The sequence below is a fragment of the Ursus arctos genome, unplaced genomic scaffold (assembly GCF_023065955.2).
Source record: "Ursus arctos isolate Adak ecotype North America unplaced genomic scaffold, UrsArc2.0 scaffold_25, whole genome shotgun sequence".
NCBI classification, from domain to species: domain Eukaryota; kingdom Metazoa; phylum Chordata; class Mammalia; order Carnivora; family Ursidae; genus Ursus; species Ursus arctos.
This window is the reverse complement of record NW_026622930.1, coordinates 750,130-769,978: the sequence shown is the minus strand read 5'-3', so window position 1 is coordinate 769,978 and position 19,849 is coordinate 750,130. Positions and strand designations below refer to the sequence as shown.

Sequence of the window (19,849 nt, the reverse complement as noted above, 5' to 3'; positions counted from 1 at the left end):
TGAGCCCCCAGGGTCCCTGAGGGTTGGAATGTTCTCCTGTCCCACAGCTGTCCTAAATTGTGCCCCCAAATTCAAGTCTTGAAGCGCTGACCCCAGGACCTCAGAATGGGACAGTATTTGGAGATGGGGTCTTTGGAGAGGTGATAAGGTAAAAGGAGGTCATTAACCAGCCCAGTGTGGCTGGTCCCCAGTGCGGCCTCCTGCTCTTGTAAGAGCAGACGACGAGGACACAGACACACACGGAGGACCGGCCACGTGAGGACAGGGGCAGAGACCCCAGGAGGCGCCCGCTCTGCGAGGCCTGCCTCTCTCCCTGCTAGCTCCCAGGATTGTGGAAACAGACACGCGTGAGGTTGAAGCCGCCAGACTGTGGCTCTTCTGCCCGGCAGCCCGTGCTGACTAACGCACACCTACCACGTGTCTCTTGCTTCTGTCCACGGCCCAGGTGGCCCCTGGCCCTGCACTGTTCCCGGCTGCCTTCCTCACCCACTGGGAGCCCAGAGCTGTGGGATGCTGGCCCCCCACGGCGGGAGGGAGCCAATGCACGGCGCGGCCAGGCTGGGCATCCCACCAGGAGCATCGACAGAGGAAGACTTTCCCTAGCGAGTGCTGGAATTTTTAGGGTGTTTTATTGTCATTAAAGAAAGGGAGAAGCAGCAGTAAAGGACATTATTACACTCCAGAAATTTCACGAGAAGAAAAGAACTACCCAAGCTACAGCAGTGGGTTTCCTATGAGTGGTGGGTGTGCATTCTCTCCCAGGGGGCATGGGGGCTCCGCTTCTCCTGCCCTGCACAACCGTCTCTCCCATGCAGCGGCTCCGACCTGGCACTCGCTCTAAGCCCGGGCGGAGATCGTCCTGCGGGTCCGCCTGTCTCAGGCCCCGAGGCCGCGGGCACTCTCTGGTCATCTTGTCTCTGCCCCTAGCTCCCCGGAGCAAGCAGGCGTTCCTGCCCAGCATGCCTCGGGGCCGGGCCACAGGACGGTGCGGGCTGGGCCTGCTGTCCTGGCCTCCCAGCACCCGTCCACCTCTGTGCACTGAGGCTGCGTCCCGCCTGCCTGGCGACCAGGTCAGCAGGTGCCTCTGCAGGAGGCCCATCTGGCTGCCGTCACTCCTTCCCCGGATGGTGCCGCCTGTCCCTGGGGGCTCCTGCAGTGGCTGCAGGCCCGGGGACTTTTCCACATGTTCTCCACTGGTGGAGAAGGTCTGACTGACCATTCATGGCACGTCGGAAGCTTCTCTGTGGGGTGATGGTGGCCCGTGGCTTCCTCAGGATCTGAGACAACGTGCCTGCTCTGGGGGTGTCCTGCCCTCTGGAGCCTGGCCGGGACGGGGCTGCACGAGGCCAGTCCCAGCCAGCCAGACCCTGGGATCGCGGGCCGTCCACCTCCTCCAGGATGACCGCGGATGCCAAGCCCGGGGCCGACCCGGTGAGGGCCATCCTGCCCCGATGTCTCAGTGTGGCCCCAGCTGTATCTCGGTGGCTGCTGGGGAGGGGTCAGCCAGTGTCTGTCAGCTCAGGTTGGGGGCACAGCCTGCTGTCGCGTTGATCCTCCAAACGGGGGGTCAGGGCCAGGGTGCAGCCCACGGTGTCCACGAGCCCGGAGGGTGGAGTTGCAGGCCCAGGGTGGCGGTGGTGACAGAGGGTGGTGAGGTGGGAGGGCAGAGGAGCAGGCCTGGCAGCAGGCCGAGCGGCATAAACGGATGTAGCCGGTTCCTGTGTGGGGTCGAGGGCAGCCCTGGACACCTGCTGCAGAGGGCCGGCCCTAGGCCCCCTGCCCGATCATGTTCCTGTAGTCGGGGACGATGGTGCGCTTCAGCTCCACCACCGAGGAGAAGATCCACTTCACCTGCAGCGGGCGGGCCAGGGGGTGAGCGAGGCCTGGACCCCACGGACCGCCTCCCGCCAGAGCCTGCCACCCACACCCGGGACCGTGAAAGTGCGTGGGGTGCCTGGTGGGGAGGGCACGGGGACAGCGAGGGGGCAGTGGTGGGCAGCGGGGGGACAGCGGGGGGCAGCAGTGGGGCAGCGGGGGGGACAGTGAGGTGGACAGCAAGGGGGCAGCGGGGGGACAACAGGGGGACAGTGATGTGGACAGCGAGGGGGCACCTGTGGGACTGCGGGGGCATGGGGCGGGGGAAGGCAGAGGTATAGCAACTGTGCAACGAGGTGGAGAGCGCAGGGACAGTGGGGGGGGCAGTGGAGGCCAGCGAGGGGGCAGCGGGGGGGACAACGGGAGGACAATGGTGCCACATGATGGGGCAGTGAGGGGACAGCAAGGGGGTAGCAAAGGGGCAGCTGGGGGACAACGGGGGGACAATGGGGGGACAGTGGGGGGCAGTGAGGGGCAGCAAAGGTACAGCAAGGGGACAGTGGTGGGCAGTGGGGGGACAGCGAGGGGCAGCAGTGGGGGAGTTGGGGAGGACAGTGAGGTGGACATCAAGGGGGCAGTGGGGGGACAATGGGGGGGACAGTGATGTGGACAGCGAGGGGGGCAGCTGTGGGACTGCAGGGGCACAGAGGGGGGAAGGCGGGGGGATAGCAACTGGGCAACTAGGCGGAGAGCACGGGGACAGCGGGGGGCGCAGTGGGCGAACAGTGAGGGGACTGCAGGATGCAGTGGAGGCCAGTGAGGGGGCAGCAGGGGGACAACGGGGGTACAACGGGGCCACATGATGGGGCAGTGAGGGGACAGCAAGGGGTCAGTGAGGAGTCAGTGAGGGATCAGTGTGGGGAGAGTGGGGAGAGTGAGGGCATAGTGAGGGGACAGCGAGGGGACAGTGAGGCAGCAGTGAGGGGTCAGTAGTTTGGTAGAGTTCCTGACAGTGAGGGGACAGCAAGGGGACAGAGGGGCAGCGAGGGGATAGCATGGGGACAGCATGGGGACAGCATGAGGACAGCATGGGGACATGTTGGGATAGCATGTGGACAGTGTGTGGACAGCGTGTGGACATCGTGGGAACAGCATGGGGATATGTTGGGACAGCGTGGGGATCGCATGGGGGACAGTGTGTAGAGAGCATGGGGACAGCGTGTAGACAGCATGGGGACAGCGTGAGGACAGCATGGAGACATGTTGGGACAGCGTTTGGACAGTGTGTGGACAGGGTGTGGACAGCGTGGGAACAGCATGGGGACATGTTGGGACAGCGTGTGTGGACAGCGTGTGGACAGCGTTGGGAACAGCATGGGGACATGTTGGGACAGCATGAGGACAGCATGGGGACAGTGTGTAGACAGTGTGGGGACAGCGTGGGGACAGCATGGGGACATGTTGGGACAGCGTGAGGACAGCACGAGGACAGTGTGTGGACAGTGTGGGGACAGCATGAGGACAGCATGGGGACAGCGTGTAGACAGCATGGGGACAGTGTGGGGACAGCATGGGGACATGTTGGGACAGCGTGAGGACAGTACGAGGACAGTGTGTGGACAGCGTGGGGACAGCGTGAGGACAGCATGGGGACAGTGTGTGGACAGCGTGTGGACAGCGTGAGGACAGCATGAGGACAGTGTGTGGACAGCGTGGGGACAGCATGGGGACATGTTGGACCAGCATGGGGACAGCATGGGAACAGCATGGAGACATGTTGGGACAGCATGGGGACAGTGTGTGGACAGTGTGTGGACAGTGTGTGGACAGCGTGTGGACAGCATGGGAACAGCATGGGGACATGCTGGGACAGCGTGGGGACAGCACAAGAACAGCACGAGGACAGCGTGGGGACAGCGTGGGGACATGTTGGGACAGCGTGGGGATAGCACAAGGATGGCGTGGGGACAGCAGGCCGCAGTGAGGGGACGTGTGGGGACGCCCACCTTGAAGAGGGTCACAGTGGCACTGTAGCACACGCTGAGCAGGAAGAGGGTGATGAAGATTGAGATGGTGGTCCACAGCCCGTCCAGCTCCCCGTCCTGGTCCTCGGCACAGCTGTCGTCCAGGAGCAGCTCTGGACAGGAAGGGGGTGGTCAGTGCCGTGCCTGCCCGTGGGGGTGATTCCCTGGGGGACAGTCAGAGCCCTCTGCAACCTCAGGGTCCAGCCTCAGCACCCCCAGCTCTCCAGCTTGGGACTGGCCAGTGGGGGACCCCCTCCCTCTCTGCTCTGCCCTGTGCTGGGGACCCCTGGGGGAAGGCGCCCTGACCGCCTCGTGGCCTCTTCCCCTGGGGGCCAGGTCCAGAGGGTGGGAGGGTCAGCAGAGTCCAGGGAAGGGCTGGTCAGTGTCAGGGAGTGTCCTTGAGAATGAGTAGGTGGGAGTGTCAGGACAAGCTGGGTGTGGGGGTTTTGTGGGTGTTGGGAGGGGTGCAGGTGCCCTGGGGTAGAGGAGGGCTGGTCAGTGTGGTCAGGGTGTGGATGAGCTGCTGAGCAGCTGATGGGTGTTGGAGGGGGTAGGGAGCAGGCTGGTGTCCATGGTGAGGGTTCCCGAGACCGGCTCTGGTCTGGGCCCATGCCGGATGTCCCGTGTGAGGCCCAGTGTGTAAGGCCTGTGTGCATGGACATGCATGTGTGAGGGTGCAGCATGTAGCATGTACCCGAGTTTGTGCATGCATGTATGTATGCACGAGTGTGCACACATGTGTGAGTGTACATGTGCGTGTGTGTACACATGAGTGCACATACACGTGTGCATGTACAATCGTGTGTAAGTGTGCATGTGTGCATGTCTGGGTGTGCACAGTGTGCATGTACAGGCGTGTGAGTGGGCATGTGCACGTATATGTGTGTGAATGTGAGTGTGCATCCATGTGTGTACATGTACGATCACGTGTGAGTGTGCATGTGTGTACGTCGTGGTGTGCACACGTGTGTGTGCACATGCACGTGAGTGCGCACACATGTGTGCATGGACGTGCGTGTGTGAGTGTGCGTGAGTGTGCACCAATGTGTGTGTATGTACAACAACATGTGAGTGTGCACGTCACGGTGTGCACACGTGTGCATGTACATGCATGTGAGTGTGTACACACATGTGTGCATGGGCATGCGTGTGTGAATGTGTGTGAGTGCGCACCCATGTGTGCGCACGGACCCGCATGTGCACATGTGTGAGTGTGTGTGTGCGTGCAGGTGGCGCTGCTCAGCGGGACAGGCTTGTTTTCAGTGGGTGTGGACTCAGCGTCCAAGTGGGCCTCTGGGGTGGTCCCTCCCCTGGGCACGCAGGGCCCCCTGCCTCTGCACCTCTGGGGTTCGAGGAGGAGTGTCCCCACGAGTGGACAGGCCTGGCCCCAGGCAGGATGAAGCTAGGCAGGACCCCCGCACTTGAGGGAGGGTGGGGACCTGTTTGTGGAGTGCTGAGGGCAAAAGAGGGCCTGTCCCCACACACGGGTCAGGCACGGCTACTGCATTGGCACAGAGCTGCCACAATGTCTCAGGAGGCCCAGGGGACAGGGGGCCCAGGGCAGGAGGACAGGCCAGCATCCCACAGCTTGGGCTGGTACAGAGGTGGGAAAGAGCGTGCGCTCATTTCCCTGGGGGCTCTGGAGGGGCTTCTGCAATCCCTGTCCACACCCTCCAGCCCTGGGTAGCCCCTGGCCTGAGGGACGGCCCGGAGCGCCTGCCACCTCTGAGAAAGTCCCCTCTCCTGCCTCAGGCAATCCTGGCCACACGCTGTGGCAGCCTGTGCAGACCTGCCCACTCGGGGTCCAGGCCCCCGTGAGTCCTGCTCTCTGTCACCAGTGGTGACCCCTTAGCCTGGGAGCCGGCCTGTCTGTGCCGCCCAGAGGCCCGGGTGTCCTGAGCCTGCCTCGGAAAGAACCATGACAGTGTCGCAGGGTCCCAGGGCAGTGCTGGGTGCTTTATTTCATGCAGGGGTGCCTGCCCGGGAGGTATGTACACAGGGGTGGGGGCTGCAGCGTCCTCATGGGACCCTGAGAGCCCGTGGGTGGGGGGCTTGCAGGGGTGCCGGGCATGTTGCTCATTTACCCGGAGACTGGGAGAGGGACAGCTCTATGTGGTGGTTCTGTAGGGCTTCATGGAGCACCGCACATGAGAAGGTTTCTCCCTGCTGCCAGCGGTTCTTGTCCACCGAGAGCTTGCTGTAGAGGAAGTAGGTCCCATCCGCGTCCAGCTGGGGCGGGGTTGTTTGGATATTGGTCTCTGGTTCTTCCTGTCCATTACTCAGCCACTCGACATCAATGTCAGGTGGGTAGAAGTCTTTGACCAGGCAGGTCATGCTGACAGTGTTCTTGGATGCTATCTCCTTCGGGGATGGCGGCAGGACGTACACATTGGGCTGTTGGGCCTGCCCTGTGGGTCAGAGGTCAGCACACATGGTCACTCCGAGGATGAAGGGCTGGTCTTGGCCTGCAAGGCCCCCACCCCGGACCCTCCCTGCACCCCCACCCTGCTGCCCACCTCTGGCCTTGGAGATGGTCTTCACGATGGGGGATGGGAGGGCTTTGTTGTTGACCTTGCAGGTGAACTCCTTCCCCTTGAGCCAGTCCTGGTGCTGGATGGGAAGGACACTGACCACACGGTAGGTGCTGTTGAACTGCTCCTCGCGTGGATTCGTCTTGGCCGTGCGCACCTCCTGGTCACCCACGAACCAGCTGATCTGGACCTCAGGGTCTTCTCGGCCCAGGTCCAACACCACACATGTGACCTCAGGGGTTCGGGCAATCTTGAGGATGTCCTTGGGTTTCGGGGGGAAGATGAAGACCGAAGGCCCTCCCAGCAAATCTGGGATGGTAAGGGAGAGAGAGTGCAGGGGTCAGCGTGTGGGTGGGCTTCCTCTTGAACATCCATTCCCCCCACCAGGCTGTGGTGTGTGTGGGCCATCTGCTTGGGTGGAGAGCAAGGCCCTGCTGACTCACCTCGGCATGGGGGCTGTGGGGTCACACAGTTGCAGTCTTGGATCACTGTGGAGAGAGCAGACTGGGGGTTACTGGAAGCCTGGGGTGGGCACAGGTTGGGGTGGGTGTAGGTGACAACCAGGTCTTGGGGGGTTCCCAGATCAGGGACTGCAGTGGGGGTAAGCCGCCTGTGCTCTCAGTGGGCCAGGCAGCAACACCCAGAGGACCTCCTCCCCGAATTGGGAGGCCTTCAGGTGGGGGAGACAGCGGTGCCTCCCCTGTGCCCTGGGGTGCAGTGGGCCAGCCGACCTGGCCTGTCTTCCAGCAGACACACTCCCAATGGCCCATCCTCACCTTTCTTGACAACGTTGGTGTTACTGGCCGGATGGGCCACGGTGCAGGTGAAGGTGTCACTGGGCCACTGGCTGGAGGGCACTGTTACCATGCTGCTGAGAGAATAGAGCCCTGAGGACTGCAGGACGGACGGGAAGGTGGTCACGGAGCCGGAGTTCCAGGACACGGTCACTGGCTCGGGGAAGTAGCCGGACACCAGGCAGGCCAGGACCACTGTGGAGCCGGTCGTGGCCCCGCAGCCGGAGGCCAGTGGGAAAACCGATGGGGCCGTGGTGGAGGCTGCAAGAGAGGAGGCTGTGTGAGCACCAGGGTCTCACCCCTGCCAGGGTCAGGGCAGGACAGCAGCTGCCCAGGCCTGGGGTATCCCTGGGCCCAGCGCCCATGTGCTTCCTGGATGTCTCCAGACCAGCTGCCTGGCTTAGCTCTCTGGGGCCACAGGTGCCAGACTCATCAGCCCGGTCAGCTCTGGGTGACCACCTGTCAGTGCTGTGGGCCTCAGGCTTCCTCTGGGTGTCCAGCCTGACCAAGCCCTCTGTCTGAGCCCTGACCTGTGGCCCTTGCTCGCAGCCAGCTCCTGCTGGTCCCCTGAGGCCACTGCCCTGCTGTCCCCTCCTGATTCTGCCTTGGACCAGGGGGAACGTGTGTCCACCCACTGCCCGTGACCCCTAGCCCAGAGCCCTCGTCAAGGCCTGCCGACTGGCCTGCAGACCCCACATCTTCTGCGTCGGCTGTGCAGCCGAAGCAGCCAGGCCCCAGCCCCTGTCCCTGCCCCGAACCCACTGGTCCCTCCTCAGGCCTTCCAGGCATGGCCTCCTGAGCTCACTGAGGGCCCCTCCCATCAGTGCCCCCGGCCTTGGCCATCCCTGCTCTGGGGCCTGTCCAGCTCCTTGCCGTCCCCAGAGTCCTCCTTCAGCCGATGTCTTCCCTGAGCCTGTCTGACCCTCAGCGTGGTGGAGGGGAGCCTTGCCGTGCCCTGGCTGTCCTCCCCTGCGTGGTGCCAGCACCCCAGGGCACCTCAGACCCCCAACCCCAGCCAGGCCTATGCCCTCTGACCCAGATCCCCTCTGCTGAGGCCGAGGGTCCTGCCTGACGTCCCATCCCACCCACACCCCAGGCTTGCAGCCCTGCCTCTAGCTCCGATCCGGCCCCTGATTCTCTCCTCCACTGGGCCCACTGCCCCGTGCCTCCCCGCTGGCTTGGGCGTGTCGACCCTCTGCTCCTCGGCCCCAAGAGCGTCAGGCACAGGACTCAGGCCCTGGGACAAAGACCTGTGGTCACCCTCGGCGCCTCAAAGGTGGCCACTCCTGCCCCTTCTGCCCCAGAGACCTTCCCACCCAGGCTCTAGTCTCCACCCTAACGTGTCCACCCGGCCCGGCTAGCTCACCCTGTACCACATGTGCAGGGACGCTCACCTGGGCCCGAGCCCTCAGCTGTCTCTGTCCCCTGCACCTGCTCAGCTCACAGCAGGTCCAAGCTCCTGTGAGCTCAGTCCTTCTGCCTTCATACCTGGAGCCCTCCGGGGGCAGCTCTGTCGCCCCTGCCCTCCCAGCTCACTGTTCTCTGCAAAAGCAATGCCTGCTCCCCTGAGCCCCTGGGGCAGCCCCCTGCCCCTCCTGCTCTCGTACCCTCCCCTCCTCACCTGCAAGAACTCTGCCTGCTCCCCTGCACCCCTGACAGCCCCCTGCCCCTCCTGCTCTCCCACCCGCCCCTGCTCACCTGCACAAGCTCTGGTGCTCCCCTGAGCCCCTGGGGCAGCCGCCTGCCCCTCCTGCTCTCCCACCCACCCCTGCTCACCTGCACAAGCTCTGATGCTCCCCTGAGCCCCTGGGGCAGCCCCTGCCCCTCCTGCTCTCCCACCTCCCCTTCTCACCTGCACAGACTCTGCCTGCTCCTCTGAGCCCCTGGGGCAGCCGCCTGCCCCTCCTGCTCTCCCACCTCCCCTGCTAACCTGCAGGAGCTCTGCCTGCTTCCCTGAGCCCTGGGTCAGCCCCTTGCCCCTCCTGCTCTCCCACCTGCCCCTGCTCATCTGCACAAGCTCTGCCTGCTCCCCTGAGCCCCTGGGGATGCCCCGTGCCCTTCCTGCTATCCCACCCGCCCCTGCTCACCTGCATGAGCTCTGCCTGCTCCCCTGAGCCCCTGGAGCAGCCTCCTATCCCTCCTGCTCTCCCACCCGCCCCTGCTCACCTGCTTGAGCTCTGCCTGCTCCCCTGAGCCCCTGGGTCAGCCCCCTGCCCCTCCTGCTCTCCCACCTGCCCCTGCTCATCTGCACGAGCTCTGCCTGCTCCCCTGAGCCCCTGGGGCAGCCCCCTACCCCTCCTGCTCTCCCACTGGCCCCTGCTCACCTGCAGGAGTTCTGCCTGCTCCCCTGAGCCCCTGGGCAGCCCCCTACCTCTCCTTCTCTCCCACCCGCCCCTGCTCACCTGCACAAGCTCTGCCTGCTGCCCTGAGCCCCTGGGGTAGCCCCCGACCCCTCCTGCTCTCCCAACTCCCCTGCTCACCTGCAGGAGCTCTGCCTGCTCCCCTGAACCCTGGGGCAGCCCCCTGCCCCTCCTGCTCTCCCACCTGCCCCTGCTCATCTGCACAAGCTCTGCCTGCTCCCCTGAGCCCCTGGGGATGCCCCGTGCCCTTCCCGCTCTCCCACCTGCCCCTGCTCACCTGCACAGGCTCTGCCTGTTTCCCTGAGCCCCTGGGGAAGCCCCCTGCCCCTCCTGCTCTCCCATCCACCACTGTTCATACTGCAGGAGCTCTGCTGGCTACTTTGAGCTCCTGGCCCATCTCCTGCTTGTGTTGCCCTGTCAGGCCCTTGCTCACCTCCAGCTGGTCTTCCCTAGTCCTTGGAGCTCATGGACCACAGCAGCCCCCTGCCCCTCCAGCCCTATGGTCTTTCCCACACAGGTCCCTGAGCTCAGCCCCAGACTTCCTTGTGTCCCTAGGCCTCCCTGGCCTCTGCCTCCCGTCCCATACCCTTTAGCCCAGGTCAGGCCTCTGACGCCCACACCTGGGGCTCCTGTAGCTGTTGAGCTCCCTGCTCAGCCTCTGTGCTGTCTGGGCTCTGAGCCCACGGGAGCCTTGCCAGGCCCTCCTGCTCTGCTCTGCTCTTGTCCTATTCATGGGATGCAGCCCAGGGTCCCATAGGCAGCTCCTCTGACCCTGTCATGGGGCTTCAGCTGGTTCCCTTGGCCTGGACAGGACCATTAGCCCACGTGGTGGCCTCTGCATCCCCTGTGCTGAGCCAGCCCCTCCCTGTGTCCTCACCTCAGACCCATCTGTCCGCCTTGGCATTCGTCCTACAGTGGTCAGGCTGGTCCAGCCCCTGGGCTGCCAGCACCGGTGGGTAAGGGCAACCCTCAGGCTTCTGTCCACTATGCCTGTCATGGTTGGACGGTCCCCGTCCTGGGTTCCTTCATCAGCGTTGGTGCGTCCAGCAGTGTTGGCGTGGGTGAGCCCCTCCCCTGCCTCCCTCGTGCCTGCCCTGGGTTGGTGCCACGGACCCCTGGCAGCCTGCCTTCCCTGTGTTGCTTCAGCTGCTCCAGCCCCTGCATGGGGTCCTGAGGGCCTGGTCTCCCGTCAGCTCCTGTAGCTGGTTCTGCTGTCCCACCTCACTCCCGCGGTCCGGGCTCCGTGCAGACCCCACTCACCATGGTCGCAACTGTGGAAGCGGCTCCCCTGCAGGCATGCTCGCCCCTGCATGCTGCCTCCTCCCTGCTGATGCCCAGGCACACGTGGCTGAGCTCTGTGCCCACAGCCCTGCTTCCTAGCGTCCAGGCAGCCCCGGGAAGACTAAGAACAGGATTGAAACCAAGAGGCATGGTTTGCTTCCTGAAGTTCCCTTTTTTTCTGGGTGTTTTCTGTCTCAGAGGGCCTGGGGGGAGTTCGGGCACGGCCAAGGCTTCCCCAGGTGGGCGTGTGGGGTGGGGTGTGGTGGGTGCCCGGGGGCCCAAGGGAGAGCAGAGGAACCCCCCCACCATGTGCTGCTCTTGCTCTCTGCCTCCTGCAGGGATATGCCTGCTTCCTGCTCCCCTGCAGACGAGTCCACCCTGCTCTCAGCTGAGCCCTGAGCTGCCCCAGCCCTGGTGGGCTCCTCCTTGTGCCCCCGCCGACCCGCAGCCTGGGCGCACACGGTCCCACCCGTAGTCTGCGGACCAGCCCCGGGCTTGTCCTGTCCACACAGCAGGTTGGTCCCCCAGGTAGAGTTCTGTCCTCCTCGGGCTCCATCCATGGCTGCAGCTCGAAATTACGTGACCTCAAAGTGCATGTTTGGAGGGCGGCGTGTCTGAAGGCGCCGTGGCCCGGGTCCACTCAGCCAGTGGAAACCGTGGCAGCAACCTCTGTGGGTCTCGCCGTGCCCCCCGAAGCAGAGCTGGGAGGCCCGTGGGAGGGTCTGCCCTTGCCCCCCGACTCCCCTGATCTGGGAGCCTGTGTGGTTGGAACGCCCCCCCGCCTACCGGAAGCACGTGGGCCGGCGGTTCCCCCTGGGCCTGCCCTGCGGCCCAGTGCCGGTCTGTCCACGCCTTTTAGAGTCTCCAGGAGAAAGAAGGAGCGATTTGCTCGAGGGCACGTGGGGGCTGCCCGGGACACCTGCCTGCAGCTGTTAGACCGTGTCTGGAGAAGGAAGGCCTCGCACGGGCTTTTGGACTTCCTTGCCCCGCCAATGCTCCGGAGCGTGCCGGGTAGCACGGAGGCAGGGATCCGGAGTGTGCGTGGAGGAGCGCAGGAGGAGGGGCCTGCCGAGTGTGGTAGGGACAGCGGGGTCTCCCTCGGACACCGATTTGGAAGGCGGGTGCGCAGTGCACGCATGGGAGCCGGACTTCGGGCCTCGGGGGAGAGCAGCCTGTGCCCCGTCGTGCTGACGGGGAGAGAAATCCACCGTGGCTTCCCTTCCGCGTCAGGCCGCTGGGGTTTTCTCTCTTCGGGATTGACGGGGGCAGAATCCGTATGGGCTCCCGAAAGCAGCTCCTCTTTCAAGCAGTGGCCGTGGGCTCGGATACTGGATATTCCCCCCACTGGGAAGCGAGTGTTCTGTGGCGAAGGTGGAGCAGGGCTCCCGCGGCCAAGGCCCCCGCACGCCAGCCTCCTCAGGCCCGTTCCTGAGGAGCCGCCCGGGCCCTCAGCCCCCGTGGGCACGTGTGGACCCCACTCTGGCCGCGGCGTCTCGAGTCAGGGGCCGGCTGGAGAAGGCTCCACGCTGCCCCATCCCCATGCACCACGTCCGGGAAGCACGCTAACCACGAGGGCAGAGGAGGCGTTTCCGGGCTTGGGCGGCAGGGCGAGGAGGGGACGGGGAGCAGAGGGAGCTTCTGTGGAGGGGGATTGCTGCGGAGGCAAGGAGATGGGGCAGCTCGACCGGGCAGCACCACGGACAGTGCCCCGCAGGCCGGGGCCCGGGGGGGGGGGCACGGGGTGCCTTGGTCAGGCTCACCGTCGGGGCCACCACAGGTGCTGAGCCCAGCGGCAACCGTGGGCTTCGGCTCCCCGGGATCTGCTAAGGCCGGCTCAGCGTTCGTAGCAAACGTAGCGTGACGCGAGCGCGTCGTCCCGGCGGAGTCTGGGACATGGAAGGCTCTGGGGTGTGTGGAAACGCTCGTCCCTGCTCCTTGTCTATAACCGAAACTTGTGTGAAGGAACACGGCCTTCCAGTCGTAAGAGAAGGAAGTCACGGGGGTGACGGCACAGTGATGGCGGAGTGGGGACGGGTGCTGCCTGCACTTTCCGAGGGGAGCGTGAGCCATGTGTAGACTTGTGTAGACTTGGGCCATCACCAGGAAGTAAGGAAGGAGATCGGATGTGCACTTTGTTCTCATCGACTGGAACCGTCCACGGGTCAGCGTCCGCGCCCGGCGTGACCCAGCCCCTTCCTCGGGTCAGGGTCTGTGCCCGGCGTGACCCAGCCCCTTCCACAGGTCAGGGTCTGTGCCCGGCGTGACCCAGCGCCTTCCACGGGTCAGGGTCTGTGCCCGGCATGACCCAGCGCCTTCCACGGGTCAGGGTCTGTGCCCGGCGTGACCCAGCGCCTTCCACAGGTCAGCGTCCATGCCTGGCGTGACCCAGCGCCTTCCACGGGTCAGGGTCTGCGCCGGCGTGACCCAGCCCCTTCCACGGGTCAGCGTCCACGCCTGGCGTGACCAGCGCCTTCCACGGGTCAGGGTCTGCGCCGGCGTGACCCAGCCCCTTCCACGGGTCAGGGTCCGTGCCCGGCATGACCCAGCGCCTTCCACAGGTCAGCGTCCATGCCTGGTGTTACCCAGCGCCTTCCACGGGTCAGGGTCTGTGCCCGGCGTGACCCAGCGCCTTCCACGGGTCAGCGTCCATGCCTGGCGTTACCCAGCGCCTTCCACCGGTCAGGGTCTGTGCCCGGCGTGACCCAGTGCCTTCCACGGGTCAGGGTCTGTGCCCGGCGTTACCCAGCGCCTTCCACGGGTTAGGGTCCGTGCCCGGCGTGACCCAGCGCCTTCCACGGGTCAGCGTCCATGCCTGGCATTACCCAGCGCCTTCCACGGGTCAGGGTCACCTCTGGGCTTCTGTACCCACTCTTCCCTCCCGTGTCTCCATCTTCATGGGGCTTCTCCTCTGTCTGTGTCTCTCCTCCCCAGCCTCTGGTAAGGACACCTACCATCAGATTTAGGGGCTGGACCATCTCACCTGAAGGTCCTTAACGTCAATCACATCGGCAAACACCCTTTTGCAAAGGAGGTCGCATTCACAGGTTGCAGGGATTAGGCAGTGGACATAGCTTTTGGGGTCAGCATTGAGCCCACTGTGCTGGGTTCATAACAGAAGGAAAGCAAGTGGGTCTGTGGGACCCTGAGAAGGGAGCCCCTTCCTGCTGGGAGGGACCGTGAAGGCAGCATCCCTGGCAGTGTCCACCCTGCGGCCTGCTCTCAGGCTGTGTTCCCCTTGTGCCAGGACCCCGCTGGCCCTCCTGACCGGTGACAGACACACTGGCCTCCCAGGCTTGTGGGAGATGCATTCTGCCATGTGCAACGGCCTCTGGCTCTCAGGGCCGGTGTGAGGGAGCCCTTGTTTTCCTTGTGCTGGGGTCCACGGGCCAGGTCTCCTGACCTGGGGCACCAGTCGACGAAGGAAGACACTCAGCTCTGCCCTTGGGGGACCGTCAGTCCAGGAGATGGGAGGAAGGCACCCAGGCCTGAGTTCGGAGAACCTTGCTGGTGGGTGTGGGTCTTGTCAGCTCCAAATGAACAAAACTCCCTTAAAATTGTATTATTTCTATCATCTATCTATCTATCTATCTATCTATCTATCTATCATCTATCATCTATCTATCATCTATCTATCTATCTATCTATCTATCTATCTATCTATCTATCATCTATTTATCATCTCTCCATCCATCCACGTATTATCTATCTTCTATTTGTATCTATCATCTTTCTATCAATCATATATCTATCATCATCATCTATCTATCATCTATCTATATACATGTATCTATCTATCCATTTAGCTACGTATCTATCATCTGTCCATCCATCCATCCATCTATCTATACTTCTATTATCTATCTATCTATCATCTATCTATCTATCTATCTATCTATCTATCTATCTATCTATCTATATCTATCTATCATCTCTCCATCCATCCACGTATTATCTATCTTCTATTTGTATCTATCTATCATCTGTCTATCCAACCATCCATCCATCCATCCATCTAACCATCTCTCTCCATCTAGCTATCTCTCTATCTATCTATGTGTAGTTTTGGGCGTTATCCAGGTTCCAGGTCCGTGGTACTTTCCTCCCCCCTTGCTGTGCTCTCATGGGCCCTAGACCCCGTGGGGAGAATACAGGGCATGTTCTAGCATGCACCCCCTTTTAAAAACTGTAAGGGAGAAGGAGAAGCATTTTCCTGGAGGCCCAGTGAGGACAGCCCTGGGACCCGCGCTGGCCCTGGCAGCAGCATTTAGGGCAGGGTTTCTCCCATCGGAGGTACAGATCTTCGTGACCAAGGACATTCCAGAAAGCTCCAGATCATCTCTTGTTGCGTCTGTGCGAGGCTGCATGGCTCCGACGTTGTGAGGACTTATCTGGATGTTTCCTGCAGGTTGTCCACAGCCAAAGCTGACATGCAGAGTGTGCTGGGGGCAGAGATGGAGCCCCTGCTCTGAGGTCTGGTCACATCCCTGTGACTCTGGTCCCAGTTAGAGTAGAGCCTGGCTGGGTGCTCCAGAATGGCCTTAAAGCTGAAAATCTCCTTTATTTGATCAGTGTGGGGGTGGGTTTCCTGAGACGGCGTGTGTCCCTGCATGAGTGCCGGGTGGGGCCGTGCCGTGGCCTCGTCCTGTTTTCAGCCCGCACCCCTGCTTCCCTGATGTTCTATTTAGACCAAACCCTCCAGGTCTGGGAATGAGCCTCGGAGCTGCCGGGTCCTGGGAGTTGTGCCCCGGGCGGGAGGCCAGCGGCCAAGGTCCGACCCCCGTCAGCCTGCACGCTAGCCTCGCTCACTTCCCTCCCTGGTCCGGGACCGAGTCCGCCTCTGAGTCCGTGTGACAAGCGTCAGGGATGGAGCCTGTCTCCAGAGGGCCGTCCCCACGTGTGGAATCTCCCGTCCAGAGGACTGGGGATTTGTGCGCTGGACGTGTGGCCACGGGCCCTGAGCCGTGGTACCTACAGTTCACGCGCCCCAGACAGGGCCCAGAGGGCGCCCCGGGCTGCTCACGTCTTTCCTTGTCTTGGGTCCTGAGCACTCTTGGTAGATGAGGGAATCCTGCCTCTCATCACGTGTGTTCACATAGTCTCCCCGTTTCCAGTGGACTTTGCAGAGACCCTAGTGGGACGGGGTCTCCAGGCCGGGAAACCACCTCTTTCTTCTGAGAGGGGCGCAGCCTCAAGCCCAACACTGCCTGGCCAGCTGGCCGTCTGTCCCGCACCTTGGCTCCTGCGTTCCGGGCTCTTCAGGCCTCTTCTTGAGGACGGCGGTGGCCAGCCCCCGACAGCTCTTGCTTCGTGTCTCGCTCAGCTCATGGGGACCTCCAGGCTGGCTGGCGGGATGGGGGCCCAGGCTTGGTCTGTGTGTGTGCGCTCAGGGGGTGGACAGCTGGGGGGACGACCGGCGGTCCCTGGAGGCCCATGGTGGCTCTGGGCTTGGTGCTTGTGCAGCTGTGTTCCTATGGCCTCCTGCGCTGACCACGGAAGTAGCTGCTTTGGGTGTGTCCAGGGGAGACCGTGCCTTTCATGTCAGCGTGGGAAAGGGTGGTGAGTCTTGGCTGGAGACCAGGAGAGCAGGTGTGAGGGACTGAGCTGGGTGCCTCTGGGGGTGTCAAAGGGACTGTCGCAGGGAGCAGCCGGCTGGCCACCTGGGCCTTCTGCTCCCTTCCCTCTGGACGCTTGTCCACATCGTTAGGGGGGTAGATACCTCTCCCAAAGCGTGCTCGGGCGGCATGGGATTTGTAAAAAGGAACTTTACTGAGGGACTCAAAAGGAAGGCAACAGGGCTGCCAAGCTCGGAGCGAGAGGGGAGGCCAGGGTGGATGGGGTTGGGCGCTGCTGGCTGAGGCGGGACCCCTGGGAAGCTCCTTCTGCTGGGAGACCCCTCCTCCCACCCCAGGAGTCCTGGCCACAGCCCCGAGCCGTCCCGTGGCTTCTCCCCAGCAGCTCTTCTCTGTCCTGGCATTGTGCAGGGTGGGAGCTGCCAGTGGCCGGCAGGAGGGCTGGGCAGGGGCCCGGGGCTGGGCAGGGGCAGGGCACTTGGACCCGGTGCCGTGGAGGTGGGAGCCAGTGTGGGAGCCGAGGTCCCGCACTGGACTTGGACTGTGAGTCCCGGTTTGGCTCTGGACTCTGAGTGGTGGGCGGGCCATGGGCTTCCCCCTCCCTGTGCTCTGGGGGCTGTTCCGTGAGAGCAGAAGTAGCCCTGACCCCCAGGACCAGGGAGAGCCCAGGGGCCAGCACCTGTGCCCAGCTCAGGTCGCTGCATGGGAGGGGCTTGTCCCAGAGCGGGCTGGGGTCGGGGCTGTGATTGGCAGGTGCCCGTGGGGCCTGGGGCCTTGGAGCTGAGCTGGAGCCGTCTGCGTGTCTGCGTGCTGGTCAGCGTGTGTTGGCTGTGGCCTCGCCTCCCACGGCGGGCAAGCAGACCGCCTGCGACACGGGGAGGGGAAAGCAGGGCCTCGTTGCTCTGTGCCCGGGCCTAGTCTGCGGGCCGCACGACGTTGGCGTAGTCTCGGCTGGCATGGGTCTTCTCCTGCAGGACAGCGGCCAGGACCCACCTCACCTGGGGGCAGGGCACGTGCGTGAGGTCGGCTCCGCCGGGCGCACTCCCTCCCTCCGGGCCTGCCCCGCCCTGGCCGTGGCCCTCCAGGCTCCCACCTTGAACAGGCTGGCGGTGGCTCCATAGCTGACGCTGACCAGGAAGAGGATGACGAAGACCAGCAGGCTGGCCCACAGCTCGTCCAGCTCCGTGCTCTCGGCGGCATCCGCACAGAGCTCCTGGAGCTCCAGCTCTGTGGGCACGGGCCGGTCAGCCGGCCCCGGCGCAGCCCCCGCACGGGCTGGTGGGGTCGGCAGGCCTGGCCCCCCACCCCGAGGAGAGGAGAGCATCATGACGCCCTGGCCTCCGCCGTCCTGCTGGTGGCTGCAGTGGCAGGCCGGCCAGTCCAGCCGCCCAGCCCACCCGCTCTGCATCCGGCCCTGGTGGCCGGGGGTCCAATGCCCCGCGGGGCTGCAGGTGTGGCAGGGACCCGCTCTCTGTGGGTCCCCACCCGCAGCCCTGGCCCAGACCGCCCAGCGGCTCTGCTGTCCCTGCACGGCCCGTGGCCCCCGGCCCGTCCCCCAGCCCCGTCCCCACTCAGTCTTACTCCTGCCAGCCTGAGGACCTCTGTGACGTGTACACGCATTTGCAGCCTGCCCGGAGCCCTGAGGGGCTCAGCTGTGTAGCCGAGCTCACAGGACCTGGGGTAGCCCCGGGAATCCATGACGTGGGTGCTCCGGGGGGCTGGCTGGTCCGTGCGGACCTCGTGGAGGCCCGAGGTGCCCAGAGCTGCCCCCGGCCCTATCCCGGGCCCCCGGTGTCCCCGGGCTCCTCCTCCCTGGCCCACCGTCCCCTGCACAGTGGGCTTCCATGCTGATGAGTGAGGGTGTGGCGTGTGCATGGCCCTGGGGCTCCCACGTGGCGCGTCGGAGCCGGGTGCCTCCGACCTTGTGTGCGCGGAGTGTGGGCCAGGTGTGTGCCGCTTTTCACATGGACGTGTGTGTGTGTGTGTGTGTGTGTGTGTGTGTGAGCACGGCTGAAACAGAGGGCCTAGGGCTGTTGGAGACCTGCACAGAGGCGTGGTGACGGCAGGGGTGGGCTTGGAGCCTGGCTCTGGCCCCTCAGCCTCCTGCCCTGGGATGGGGCCCGTGGCCTGTTTGGGGTGTGGTGCAGTGAGGGAGGAGACAGAGTCCACACTCTAGCCATGTGCGTGTGGGTGTGGGTGTGTGTGTTGGTCCCTGGGGAGAGGATGACAAGGAGGGTTTGGACTTGGGAGGCCAGGGTTTGGAGGAGACTGCCAGGTGGGGGTAGGAGGCCTCTCCACGTCCATCATGGATACATTGGTCCAGGTGTGACAGTGAGAAAGGGCTAGGGAGTAGCCTGGGTGACAGGGCAGGCCGTGGGAGGCCACTAGTGACCACGTGGGTGCTGGTGGTCCGTGGCGATATTGGAGCTTCCCTAGGACTTGGTGTGGTTGAAGGGAGACTCGTGTGAGCCCTGGGGGTCCCGGGATCCATCAGGGTGGAACGGCGGTGAGCAGAAAGCAGGGCAGAGGGTGTTGACCCCCGCCTGGGTGACCAGTAGGCAGGCAGGATGCGGCTGGAGGTGGGGTGTGGGACCAGGCTTGGCACTGGCCACAGTGTGCGGTCAGAGGCCTGCCCGGTCCGCGTGTAGGAGGGAGGTGACAGCGAGGGGACGGACAGGTGGGGCAGTGGGGTTTCTGCGTGCAGGTACCGGTGTGGGGGTGTGACTTGGTCCATTTCTCCACTCAGAGGGCCTGTGTGCAGCTGGGGCTGGCGATAGGGACTTGTCTGTGTCCAGAGGGCTGGCAGGAGACTGGGGAGGGGGCTGGCTGGAGGCTGAGGCCTCTGGGCCTTCAGGAGAGGGAGGGGCTATGGGGTCTGTAGTCTCTGGTCCCTCTGCGGGGACCCCAGCCGCCCCAGCTCTTCGGACTCCTTTGAGTGGGCATGACCCCTAGTGGGGTGGCAGGGAAGGCCCCATGACTTGGATGGCGATGGTGGGCCGAGCCCGGCCTCAGCCCTGCTGCGCCCCCTCCTGTCCCCTCTGCTGGGGGCCCCTTCCTCTGTGCCAAGACCTCCCTGCTTGCGACCCTGCCTGCCCGCAAGAATGGCTGTGCCCGGGGCTCTGAGCGGACACTGCAGTATTTATTGAGAATGAGGGAGGGAGGCCTGGTCAGCCCCGCCCCTGCCCCAGCAGGAGGGAGCCGGGAGGGGGGCAGCGGGTGGGGGAGGGGCGTCATTTACCGGGGGTCTTGGACACTGTTTTCTTGAGGATCCTAGAGTCGGACAGCGCCTCGTGCACCACTTGGCAGGTGAAAGCGTTCTGCTCTTCCCAGTCCGCCCGGCTGACCTCCAGGCGGCTGAACACGAAGAAGGCGGGCCTGGAGCCCGGGACCTTGTGGGGCCACGTGGTGGCGTGCTGGTCTGTCTGAAGGGGGCTGTCGTTCCGAAGCCATTGTACCGAAATGTCCGCAGGGAAG

At 64.0% G+C, this 19,849-nt stretch overlaps 2 gene segments (V, D, J or C); both read right to left on the bottom strand.

The window, feature by feature from the left end:
• LOC130544844 (Ig alpha-1 chain C region-like) overlaps positions 1-19,849 on the bottom strand; it is a 137,909-nt gene that overhangs the window by 22,011 nt on the left and 96,049 nt on the right.
• On the bottom strand, positions 1,730-10,940 carry LOC125280890 (immunoglobulin heavy constant gamma 1-like). The segment is given in 7 exon segments: positions 1,730-1,851; positions 3,822-3,952; positions 5,924-6,247; positions 6,356-6,679; positions 6,814-6,858; positions 7,147-7,425; positions 10,785-10,940. Coding segments are annotated over 7 exon segments (1,239 nt in total).